The sequence below is a fragment of the Pelobates fuscus genome, chromosome 3 (assembly GCF_036172605.1).
Source record: "Pelobates fuscus isolate aPelFus1 chromosome 3, aPelFus1.pri, whole genome shotgun sequence".
Classification (NCBI taxonomy): domain Eukaryota; kingdom Metazoa; phylum Chordata; class Amphibia; order Anura; family Pelobatidae; genus Pelobates; species Pelobates fuscus.
Window position 1 is genome coordinate 330,027,458 of NC_086319.1, and position 13,543 is coordinate 330,041,000.

General features: G+C 45.1%; 1 protein-coding gene across 1 annotated transcript in view; it reads left to right on the top strand.

The window, feature by feature from the left end:
- Positions 1 to 10,160: 10,160 nt before the first annotated feature.
- The window catches only part of FBN1 (fibrillin 1), a 204,699-nt gene continuing 201,316 nt past the window's right edge, over positions 10,161 to 13,543 (top strand). The window contains exon 1 of the mRNA XM_063449025.1: positions 10,161 to 10,444. Coding sequence (XP_063305095.1) covers positions 10,272 to 10,444 — 173 coding nt within the window. The 5' untranslated portion in view covers positions 10,161 to 10,271. The remainder of the gene's footprint in view (positions 10,445 to 13,543) is intronic.

Sequence of the window (13,543 nt, forward strand, 5' to 3'; positions counted from 1 at the left end):
GGCTTGCTGGCTACTGCCGGCAGGCTGTGGGCTTGCTGGCTGCGGCTGGCAGGCTGTGGGCTTGCTGGCTGCGGCTGGCAGGCTGTGGGCTTGCTGGCTGCGGCTGGCAGGCTGTGGCTTGCTGGCTGTGGCTTGCTGGCTGGCAGGCTGTGGCTTGCTGGCTGCGGTTGGCAGGCTGTGGGTTTGCTGGCTTTAAGCCTAACTGGTGGCCTGTAGGCTGGCTGGCTGTCTACTGGCCAGCCTGTGGGCTGGCTGGCCTGTGGGTTGGCTGGCTTGCTGGCTACTGGGGCACTCGTAGATTATTTAAAGAAATAATCCATGCACAATAACCACTACTACTCTGTGTAGTCGTTATGGTGCCAGGAGGGCCGGGCCCCCCTCCCAGAGTAAGTAGTCAAACCGTTTAAGAACAGTTTGACAACTTACCTGGGGTCTGCTGGGATATGAGGCTGTAGTAGGGTATAGGAGCAGTGGTGCAATGTCTAAGGGGTGCAGTGTGTGTGAAAGGTTCAGTGTGTGTGAGGGGGTGTAGTGTGTGAATGTGTAGGGTGTGTGGGGCAATGTGTGTACGAGGGGGCTGTGTATGTGTGTGGCAATGTTAGTATGGGGGGCTGTGTGTGTATGGGTGGGCAGTGTATGTGTGTGTGTGAGGCAATGTGTGTAAATGTGTATGGTGTGTGTGGGGGCAGTGTGTGTGTATGGGGGGCAGTGTGTGAATGTGTATGGTGTGTGGGGGCAGTGTGTTTATGGGGCTAAAGTTCACTCTCACCACTGCGACCACCAGGAATACCTGGTGGTCACAGTGTTGAGAGTGAACTCTAGCCCGTAGCTCCAGGGCTAGAGTTTACTCTCGCAAGAGCCGTAACGTTGCCGTGGTAACCGCGGCAACGATCTGTGCTCGCGCAAGAAGGACCCAGAGGAGCTGCAGGCTGAGCTCCTGGGTCCTCTCTTCCTCCCTCCCCTGCCGGCTGCCCGCACGGTACCTGCGGACAGGGGAGGGGGCAATTGCCCTCCTCTTACTCCCCCCTCCCCCTCTTCTTACCCCCCCTCCCCCTCTTCTTACCCCCTTCTTACTCCCACTCTCTTCTTACCCCCCTTCTTACTCCCCCTCTCCTTACTCTCCCCCTCTTCTTACTCCCCCTCCCCCTCTTCTTACTCTCCCCCTCTTCTTACTCCCACCTCTTCTTACCCCCTCCCCCCTCTTCTTACCCCCCTCCCCCCTCTTCTTACTCCCCCTTCCTCTTTTTACTCCCCCCTCCCCTCTTCTTACCCCCTTTACTCCCCCCTCTCTTCTTACTCTCCCCTCTTCTTACCCCCCTCCCCCCCTTCTTACTCCCACTCTCTTCTTACCCCCCTTCTTACTCCCCCTCTCCTTACTCTCCCCCTCTTCTTACTCCCCCTCCCCCTCTTCTTACTCCCCCCTCTTCTTACCCCCTCCCCCCTCTTCTTACCCCCTCCCCGCTCTTCTTACCCCCTCCCCCCTCTTCTTACTCCCCCCTTCCTCTTTTACTCCCCCCTTCTTACTCCCCCCTCCCTTCTTACCCCCTTCTTACTCCCCCCTCCATTCTTACCCCCCCTCCCTCTTCTTACCCCCTCCCTCTTCTTATCCCCCTCCCTTCTTACCCCCCTCCCTCCTCTTACCCCCTCCCTCTCTCTTCTTACCCCCCTCCCTCTCTCTTCTTACCCCCCTCCCTCTCTCTTCTTACCCCCCTCCCTCTCTCTTTTAACCCCCCTCTCTCTTTTAACCTCCCCTCCCTCTCTATTTTAACAACCCCCCTCTCTCTTTTAACCCCCCCTCTCTCTTTTAACCCCCCCTCCCTCTTTTAACCCCCCCCTCTCTCTTTTAACCCCCCCCTCCTCTCTCTTTTAACCCCCCTCCCTCTCTCTTTTAACCCATCTCTTTTAACAACCCCCCCTCCCTTTTAACCCCCCCCTCCCTCTCTCTTTTAACCCCCCCTCTCTCTTTTAACCCCTCCCTCTCTCTTTTAACCCCCCTCCCTCTCTCTTTTACCCCCCCTCTCTTTTAACTCCCCCCCTCCCTCCCTCTCTCTTTTTACCCCCTCCCCGTAGCGTGGCCGAGCTGCTCTGCGTCCGCGGTGCCGGCCGGATTGATAGGAAGGTGCACACACACTGAGTTTCTGTTTCCTGTACCCGGCCGGACTGACAGGAAGGTGCACACTCAGTGTGTGTGCACCTTCCTATCACTCCGGCCGGCACCGCGGACGCAGAGCAGCTCGGCCACGCTACGGGGAGGGGAGGTGAGAAGCTGCAGCCGCCTGAGCGCTCTTAAAGAAATGAGTGATGCGCAACCATTATTGCCAGAGGATGTAGATAACAGGGATATGTCTCAGTCAGGCAGCATTACACACATGGACGTACGGTGTGATGATGATAATGTTGTACCCACTGCTGCTTCCTTTGCTGAGTTGTCAGATACAAGTGAAGCGGTTGATGATGACGATGCGTCCATGGATGTCACGTGGGTGCCCGCTCGGCAAGAAGAAGAACAGGGCGAAAGTTCAAATGGGGAGACAGAGAGGAGGAGGAGACAAGTTGGAAGCAGGGGGAGGTCGTCGCAAGGAGCTAGTGGCACAGTCAGACAGCACGCCAATCAACGCATGCTGTGTCCACCACCAGAATGCCGTCATTGCAGAGCTCAGCAGTGTGGCATTTTTTTATGTGTCTGCCTCTGACAACAGTGATGCCATTTGCAACCTGTACCAAAAGAAACTGAGTAGTGGGAAGTCCAGCACCCACCTAGGTACAACTGCTTTGCGTAGGCACATGATCGCACATCACAAATGCCTATGGGATCAACACATGAGTACAAGCAGCACACAAACTCAAAGCCGCCATCCTCCTCCTGGTCCAGCATCTTCAGCCACGTCAACCACTGCTGTCCTCTCGCCTTAAGTAGTTCCCGCTCATCTGCCCACAGTCAGGTGTCTGTCAAGGACATGTTTGAGCGGAAGAAGCCAATGTCAGAAAGTCACCCCCTTGCCCAGCGTCTGACAACTGGCTTGTCTGAACTATTAGCCCGCCAGCTTTTACCATACAAGCTGGTGGAGTCTGAGGCGTTCAAAAAATTTGTGGCTATTGGGATACCGCAGTGGAAGGTACCCGGACGAAATTTCTTTGCACAAAAGGCAATGCCCAACCTGTACTCGATTGTGCAAAAGGAAGTAATGGCATGTCTGGCACAGAGTGTTGGGGCAAGGGTCCATCTGACCACTGATACCTGGTCTGCAAAGCATGGTCAGGGCAGGTATATCACCTACACTGCGCATTGGGTAAACCTGCTGATGGCTGCCAAGCATGGAATGCGTGGCTCTGCAGAGGAGTTGGTGACACCGCCACGACTTGCAGGCAGGCCTGCTGCCACCTCCTCTACTCCTCCTACTCCATCCTCTTCCATAACCTCCTCGGCTGAGTCCTCTTCTGCTGCTGCGTCTTGCTCCACATCAACGGCACCCCCCCAGCTCCCCAGGTACTATTCCACATCCCGGATACGGCAGTGTCACGCCGTCTTGGGTTTGACTTGCTTGAAAGCAGAGAGTCACACCGGAGAAGCACTCCTGTCCGCCCTGAACGCACAGGTGGAAAAGTGTCTGACTCCGCAGCAACTGGATATCGGCAAAGTGGTTTGTGACAACGGAACAAATTTGTTGGCGGCATTGAAGTAGGGCAAGTTGACACATGTGCCGTGCATGGCACATGTGTGTAGTCTGATCGTACAATGCTTTATGCATAAGTACACAGGCTTACAGGACGTCCTGAAGCAGGCCAGGAAGGTGTGTGGCCATTTCAGGCATTCCTACACGGCCATGGGGCACTTTGCAGATATCCAGCGGCGAAACAACATGCCAGTGAGGCGCTTGATTTGCGACAGCCCAACACGTTGGAATTCAACACTTCTAATGTTCGACCGCCTGCTCCAACAAGAAAAAGCCGTTAATGAATATTTGTATGACCGGGGTGATAGGACATCCTCTGGGGAGCTGGGAATTTTTTTGCCACGTTACTGGACGCTCATGCGCAATGCCTGTAGGCTCATGCGTCCTTTTGAGGAGGTAACAAACCTAGTCAGTCGCACTGAAGGCACTATCAGCGACATCATACCATTTGTTTTCTTCCTGGAGCGTGCCCTGCGAAGATGCTGGATCAGGCCATAGATGAGCGTGAAGAGGAAGAGTTGTGGTCACCATCACCACCAGAAACAGCCTTATCAGCATCGCTTGCTGGACCTGCGGCAACGCTGGAAGAGGATTGTGTGGAAGAGGAGTCAGAGGAGGAATGTGGCTTTGAGGAGGAGGAGGAGGACCAACCACAACAGGCATCCCAGGGTGCTCATTGTCACCTATCTGGTACCCGTGGTGTTGTACGTGGCAGGGGGGAAGAACATGCCTTCATTGAGATCACTGAGGAGGAGGAACGGGAAATGAGTAGCTCAGCATCCAACCTTGTGCAAATGGGGTCTTTTGCTGTCGTGCCTGTTGAGGGACCCTCGTATAAAAAGGCTGAAGGAGAATGACCTGTACTGGGTGTCCATGCTACTAGACCCCCGGTATAAGCAGAAAGTGGCTGAAATGTTACCAAATTACAACAAGTCGGAAAGGATGCAGCATTTGCAAAATAAATTAAAAAGTATGCTTTACACAGCATATAAGGGTGATGTCACAGCACAACGGGAATCTAACAGGGGAAGAGGTGAAAGTCATCCTCCTCCTCCCACGACCACGCCGGCAAGGACAGGACGCTTTAAAGACGTGTTGTTGATGGAGGACATGCAGAGCTTTTTAAGTCCTACGCATCGCCACAGCCCTTCGGGATCCACCCTCAGAGAACGACTCGACCGACAGGTAGCAGACTACCTCGCCTTAACTGCAGATATCGACACACTGAGGAGCGATGAACCCCTTGACTACTGGGTGTGCAGGCTTGACCTGTGGCCTGAGCTATCCCAATTTGCGATAGAACTTCTGGCCTGCCCCGCTTCAAGTGTCCTGTCAGAAAGGACCTTCAGTGCAGCAGGAGGTATTGTCACTGAGAAGAGAAGTCGCCTAGGTCAAAAAAGTCTAGATTTCCTCACCTTTATTAAGATGAATGAGGGATGGATCCCGAAGGGACTGACAGTGGGCGATACATTCGACTAAAAAAGGCCTGATGAGATGAGCTGCCTTGGGCTAAAAATGGTGACCCTATGTAGGAGGAACAGTCCCAATTCTGCTCTGTGTCAGTGTGTATCAGGGTCCCTGAGGACAGGTGTCAATCCATATATGCCAAGTGACCCTATGTAGGGGGAACAGTCCCTATTCTGCTCTGTGTCAGTGTGTATCAGGGATCATTAGGATAGGTGTCAATCCATATCTGCCAAGGGACCCTATGTAGGGGGAACAGTCCCTATTCTGCTCTGTGTCAGTGTGTATCAGGGTCTCCGAGGACAGGTGTCAATCCATATCTGCCAAGTGACCCTATGTAGGGGGAACAGTCCCTATTCTGCTCTGTGTCAGTGTGTATCAGGGTCTCTGAGGACAGGTGTCAATCCATATCTGCCAAGTGACCCTATGTAGGAGGAACAGTCCCTATTCTGCTCTGTGTCAGTGTGTATCAGGGTCCCTGAGGACAGGTGTCAATCCATATCTGCCAAGTGACCCTATGTAGGGGGAACAGGCCCTATTCTGCTCTGTGTCAGTGTGTATCAGGGATCATTAGGATAGGTGTCCATCCATATCTGCCAAGTGACCCTATGTAGGGGGAACAGTCCCTATTCTGCTCTGTGTCAGTGTGTATCAGGGTCCCTGAGGACAGGTGTCAATCCATATCTGCCAAGTGACCCTATGTAGGGGGAACAGTCCCTATTCTGCTCTGTGTCAGTGTGTATCAGGGTCTCTGAGGACAGGTGTCAATCCATATGTCAAGGTGTCAATATGTCATATGTCAGGTGTCAATCCATATCCATTGTGATTTAGGAATGTTATGTGATTTATGCCCTTTATGGATTAAAACCAGACTCTGCATCAACTGTGTAATTTTCCATGGGAGTTTTGCCATGGACCCCCCTCCGGCATGCCACAGTCCAGGTGTTAGTCCCCTTGAAACAACTTTTCCATTACTATTGTGGCCAGAAAGAGTCCCTGTGGGTTTTAAAATTCGCCTGCCCATTGAAGTCTAGGGCGGTTCACCGGTTCGCGAACGTTTGCGGAAGTTCGCGAACCGAAAATTTTATGTTCGCGACATCACTAGTCAAAGCAAAGCCAAAGTCAAACCCTGAAAAACACAATCAGGAACACACTCTCGGATAAACATCTAAGGGAAACCACGACAGGGCAATGAGCTAAGGAATAAGTTAGTTTAAATAACCCTCTTGCAGATCCGATTGGCTGTACCTAGCCCTTAACCCAAAAACGTGGGTGTGCATCTTATGCATGACGTCACCCACACGCTGTCTTTACCGTGAACGGACGTGGGGCTATTTAATTGCGTGGGTCCGCAGCGGCCGGCATACACCGACATGCCGCACAAGGCAGGCATCTTGGCAGAAGACCGCTGAGCAGGACTCCTCTCGATCTTCGGAAGGTAATTATCTCCATTTTTGCCACATGGATACGAAGGATACGTGACAGGAACCTCCTGGTGTTTAACAAATGAAGACTCTAGAAATACTCCAGAATACACACTTTACGAATATGACATAGCTTTAGTCATAGATAAGGTACTATGTTTTAAGTATATCTGAATGTATGTAATTTTCAGATATGTACTTTATTAATTAATGATTCAACTGAAGGTTTTTCCAAACATGCACCAGCCCGATAAGGTAAAAACATTTATCTGTGTGACACTGTGGACACTGTGAGAATAACCTATCTCTAAGAAAACCATCAGAAACGTACTGAAAATCTAAAAGTTGACATTGCTGTTTGGGCTGTTTTGCATATCTCATTTGGCATTCTGGGAACCTTATACACTGCAGTCATTCACAGCTCCTGTGTGTGAGTTAGTACCTTCCTAAAATTTGCATGCAGATATTTAAATGTTGCACAGCAGGAGTTATGAGAATCTACAAAATTCAGTGGTGTATTTTTGTCACAATTTTGTTATGAGAATCTACAAAACATACATACTAATAAACCTGTATGTGCCCCAAAAATGTGATTCTTTCAATTCGATTTGATTCCAGCACTTTTACAGGGCGCATGATGAAGCTGCAGTGTAAGAGCACAGTAAGAACACTTCTCCCCTCCCCACATTCCTCCCAGGCCCAATATATTTTGGCAGAGCAAGCACCTTCTGTGCAGATCCATAGGTGCCTACTCTGCCTTAGTGAAAACCCTAAAACGCAGGGCAGATTTTTATGCACTTCCTCCTGGGGCCTAGATCGGGACATTTGGGAATTCTGATGGAGCCAGTAAAGTACCACATAGATTTCTTAATTATTTTTCTCTGCCGGTGTCCCACAACTGCTCAGGTGCACTAAAATGTACCCACCCTCTTTCACAGTTTTTATGTCTAGATTCTAAAAGCTAGGGATGAGCTAGGCAAGTTCTAACTGAACAAACTATATGGATTATTTTGCAGGCTGCAATGACTGCCTGTAATGCCCTGCAAATTTCACATTCTTAATGTAACTGTGCTTACTTGCTTACTGCATGTGGGCTAAATCAAACCGTGTTTGAAATAATGCAAAATAAGGGATCCACAAGACCTGCTAGTTTTGATGATCATATTAGTCTGGATTTTCTTTGCTGTAGGTTTTTGCATGAAAAGAGTTTCAATATTAAGGCAGGAATGGTAGAGGTATAGAATCACAGTTTGTTCTGCTTTTTGGACAGTGACAGTCCACATTTCCCTAAATAAACACTATTGAATTGTTTATTGAAGTGAGGGACACAGCTGAGGTAAGTATACAGCACGCTACGCTATACATAATTTTCAATGCATGCTCAGACATATTTACAAAAAAATGCATGTATTTTGCATCGTATTCTGAGGAGTGCCCTGACAGCCCTGCATGTGAAATAAATCCAGATTAATAAAATACTTATTCAGAAGTGACAACTCCCATTTAAGGATCCATGATCAATTTATTTAATGGTAATAAACAATAGCTAAGATTTTGAAAACCTTGCTGAATCGAACATCTTAGGGTTTAGAATCTAGTCATAAACACAAAGTTACCATCTGAATAGGCTGCACCGTTGTATATTGCCTCATACATCATAGCAGTACTGGTTGCCACCAGTACGTAGAAATGACACCTCATATATAGGAGTTTTATCAGGGCAAAAATAGGCAATACAAGTGATTGATAAGGAGCAATCCCTATGGAAAACAACTAAATTTTTACAGCCACTTTACACTCAAACTAGGTCACTGTTTGCCTTGATAAGTCTCCTCTCTCTTCATTTCCCTATAACTGTCACGTAAACACACCTCACTTTCTTTCAACCCCTCAAGCTTTCCTGTACGTGCTCTGTAGTGCCTGTTCCCCTCTCAGCCCCCCTGCCCTTTTAATATCTCCTTGTGGGAGCCTTTATTAGCTTTGTCATAACTTAAAACTGTCCTAATTCTATTTTCTCTCATCAGTCTGGTGCAGTACCTCACAGTGCCACTACCTTACTGTGGTGCTGTTGTAGGCTGCTGCACACAGGCTAAAAGAGATCTGACTATTCCCAGCTGGCCCTACCTTCCAATTATTTTTTCCCTGTTTTGTTAAAAGAACACTATAGGCACTAGAACCACTACAGCCTAATGTAGTGGTTCTGCTGCCTATAGCCTGTCCCTGCAGGCTTTTCACTGTAAATAGTCACTCAGACGGCCACTAGAGATACTCCTCAGTCCAGTGCTGCACAGGTTAGCGTCTTCATGCTCTGCATGAAGATGCTGAACATTCCCCATAGAGATGCATTGATTCAATGCATCTATTTGAGGAGATGCTGATTGGCGCAGCTTGGCATTTTGTCCATTTTGTCCAGCTTGGCATTTTATCCTAAGGGATATCATTGGATTTCCTGAGAATGGTTTAACCCCTTAGTGAAGGGGTTAAAACGTAATTTAGTTAGTTTTGTTATGGTGCCTAAACTGTCCCTTTAATGTCTGGTCCCTGTATCCTGTGTTACGTCAGTGTTCCAGAGCAGGCTGTTCTCCTGTGCATTGTTATTCTTTTGGTTTCTTGCAAATAATAATAAACTTATTTTTCTTTTAATTTGCGGTCTCTTTAATTCTGCTTTTCTTGCCTTATGTGTTCCATTATATATTGGTTGTTGCTTCATGGGTCAGCTCCCCTCCCTAACCAAACCTTGACAAACTATTAGATGGACATTTGTCAAAAGCAATCAACACAGCAAATCTCATAACGCTGACAATTTTTTATTTTTACCACACAGCTTCTAAAAAAAAAGACATATACTGTACCTTCTAAACACATCTGTGCCTAATCCTCACTACAGACATGAAACAAAGCTAATAAACATCCTGTTCCAATGTGCAGGAGTCCCATCCTCTCAGTGCTGCTTACAGGTGGGAGGACTAAGACAGCCATGGTAACATTGTATCTCCTGCTGTCAGGTCGGTGGAAGCGAGCGCCCCATCCATGCAGCTAATGTGCTCCCATCCCCAGCCCAGCCTCATCCACTATTCCAGCCAAGAAAGGCTGAGCCTCTCCCTGCCAAGAGGCAGCTGCGGCTCCCGCCTTATGTCTGCAGGATGTTTCTGGGCGGGTTTACTGGTCCACTCAAGCTTTGGGTCTTGTTTACTGTCCCTGACGGCCACTTTGTTCTATAAATTCTAAATAGAATCTGTTGCTGCAGCAAACAGGACCATGGCACACTCTGACATGAGTTCATGCTGAAGGTACATAGAGTCTTAGAGCTGGCTTCTTGCAAACTGCTTGAGAAGTCCCTGCTTTTTGGGGGGTAGGGCAGTGTAAGCATCTGCCTGCGTAATCCCAGATTTTTATAAAAAATATATTTTCCCATTTTTTATTTTTTATTTGAAGTAGATGGAGAATACTTTAAGATCTCTTCTTTTATATCCAGGGGTAGATAAGCGAGATGTCACTTTATAATAGTTTTTTATTTTATTTTTTTCCCAGCTGTCTCCTAATTTGAGAAGACCTGTTATTTATTTGATTTGATTATTTTTCATTTTTTTTTGGACAGGAGCTTTTTTTTGAAAACTAAAGTGATCAGAGCCAGTGGGAGTGAGAGTAAAGTGGATCAGAAGGAGAAGTCAGACAGCTTCAGCAGCATTGAAGGAGCAGCGTGGCCAGGATGCGGCTGGAGAGTGCAGCCAGTGCTGTGCTGGGATTTATACTGTGCCTGTCCTTAGCTGCCAGTCAACTTGCAGAGAAAGATGCTCCGGCTGAGCCTGCCAAGGAGAGTAGAGTGAGCAGAGCTAAGAGGAGAGGTGGCAATGTGGGGGCAGGACATGATGTGCTAAAAGGGTAATGTATCAATACTTATTTACTATCACTTTGTACCCACTGCAGCTTTAAGAAACTATATTTACCAAGCCTGGATGATGGGAGTTGTAGTTAACCTAACCCTTGATTTAGGTACCCTTGGCTTGACTGGTATGTCTGATTTCTTCTAATTTTCCATTGCCTGGATTATGAGAGTTGTAGTTAACCTAACACTTGGGTAAACGTATGACTGGTATACTGTCTGTCTTCTAATATTCAATTGCCAATCACAATGTATAAAATGACAGCTGCCTTATCTTTAAAATCCAAAGATTTATGTTTACAATTACTGTACTAAACTCAATTCCTTGATAGCTGCTGAAATGTTCCTTCATATAGAGAACATTTAAACAATTTCCCCAGCCATAGAGGGGGTGTGTACTGCACACAGATTAAAATTATGTTATCTCTACTTCTGAAATTATATTATATCTTGGTTTACCATCAATGTAATCTGTATCAATTTTAGTGTTTAACACACTTCTTGATTTTATATCTGAAGTAAAAGATTTAATTGATATAAATGAATGTACTCCCTAGCATATCATTTATTTTTATAAATGCAGAAAATGAGACCATGTTTAAATTTAGATTGCCATTGTTTTGCGAAGGTGCAGGGTCCTGGGATGTGTTTCTTTTTACACAATTCCAAACTGATGATAATTCTTTGCATTGGCATTACAAATTGTCACTTTAATTAACTATGTTATAATCACTATAGTCTCAATCTTAGTGGCATTTTGGAACCTGGACAATATGTTACAATTTAACAATGACTATTGGTGTAAGAATGACCACTTTATTTCAAGGATCCTTGTTGTATATTTATATATTCTTTGTTGAGCAGTCCTTAAAACCAAAACTAAAAACAACCATCTATTAAGCATACAGAACATATGATCAAACTGCATTTATTTCAAGTAGCTAATTGCCATCAATTTTCAGTGCATTTTGGCTCAAATGGTTAATATATTTCCCAAAGACCTCAGTGTTTTAATTGCTGACATTAAAAGGTATATATTGTGGTTTTGATTGGGTTCACAAGTTAGTGACGCATCGTTATGCCAGTTACCCCTGGCTTCGCCAGTTCTGTCTGGCAGACAAAAGAAGACCTATGTCATTTGCAGCCAAAAGCCATTTAGGGATATTTAAACAAAAGCTGAAATATGGGGTTTCAGCCTTTAATCACTATAGTGAGTGGTAGATTATATAATCACTGGGATGTTGAAGCCAAAGTAAATTAAGTTCAGGAATGCTACAAATAAGACAGACTTCAGTTTTTATTGCTCTTTTCCAGAGATTTCAAGTTTGATAGTACACAGTCTAAGCAAGGCAGAGGAGTCTGCATCTCCATAAGTGGAAATAAACAGTGCCACTTAGTAGGACAAGTGATCAGAGCAATTTCTTCCAGTCTCGCCATTTTCATTTCTTAGTGTCTGCTCTGGAAAGGGCTTGATCACTAACCAGCAAGTTACATTGAGTTGATAACCAAACATGCAATAGTTAGTCCAAATTAGCCAAACTGGAAAAATAATCTTTCATTCTGACATCTTATCTGCGAGTCAGCTGTCAGGTCACTCTCACACCCCAAACTGCTTTGTAATGTACACCTGGATGAAATATCAAATAGATAGAAGACCTTCCAAATTCCAAAGTTAATGTCACAATTGTCAGCTATGCCTTCACTTTGGCTACATTGGCCTTGAATTTGAAATTTACTTTGAATTCATTTGAATTCTAAAATTTAGATAAATAACCTTGTTAATCAAACTCGTTGCAAATAAATAGTTGCATTGAAGTTTTATATTCTGTTTATCCACAGTAGGTTTATTTAGAATTTAAGGTGCTTTTATTTAACAAACTCTTGCTGGATTTGAATATAATCTAGAAACGTTTGTCCACTTCCTTGATTTTATGCAATTATTTTAGATTGGTTGCGGTCATTTTTTACTTCTCTTGTAATATAATATATATACTTAAATTATGGACCATACATAGCACATTTCAATGTTATATCAGCTGGTGAAATCACCAATATATCCATTTTTATTTTTATTTTTTACTGTTAACATTTTATAAATCTTGAGCCTAGAAATATCTGTCTATCTATTGAGTGACATCTAATAAATCTAGAATGGAAGATAGGTATACCTGCTTTAACCCCTTAAGGACCAAACTTCTGGAATAAAAGGGAATCATGACATGTCACACATGTCATGTGTCCTTAAGGGGTTAAAGTGAAGAGTATAGTTTATACTTATTAGAGTGGGTATATAGAATTATACGTACAGTTAAAGATATTCAGAGGCAGACATGTATAGGAGCCAATATGAATTTTTCAGCATTTAGACTTGCCAGTGACAGAGGTATAAATAATATACTCCAAAACAAATAACCAAATAGGGGAACAAATTTCTTGCTCGGGTCAGTTGCAGTTTTCTTTCCACTAGGCTGTTTTGAACTAAATTTTTTAAGCAGTGTGTAAGACTTCACTTGGCTCAATGTTTAATCTATAGACACCTTTGATTTCTTCTGTTTCGAAGACAGTCGCCTTCTATGAAAAAAAATGGTATTCTGTTATAAGATAGCTGTATTGTTTGCAACAGATTCTAGCCTAAGGTGGGAACATCTCACTGTTATTCTATGCTATTCTATTATATACCAGAATGATTTCACACAAACTTTCACTGACCAGTTTATCAATGCTTTGTACTGTAAATGTCCCCCTAGGAAATACAGATATGACTTATTTAAAAAGTAAAGAGATTATGAAAGGACTTAACAAACCCAGAAGTCATGGAGCCATAGCTGAAAAAAATGGTTAAAATAGTTACTGCTGATACCAACCAATTATGAACCTCTTATTCCTAAGAAAATCTGGTTGACTCCTAAGTATATCTGGCTCCTTAATTCTACAAACATTTTTAAACGCAGAATTATAAAATTCTGCAAATACTTGTCGCAATGACAGAAAAAAGTTAAAAGTTGACAGAATAGAATGAGTCAAAGCAAAAATATGTCAGCTATGTGCGCATTTTCCCTAACAGATAATAAAAAAAAACACAAATTATTTTAAGAGAA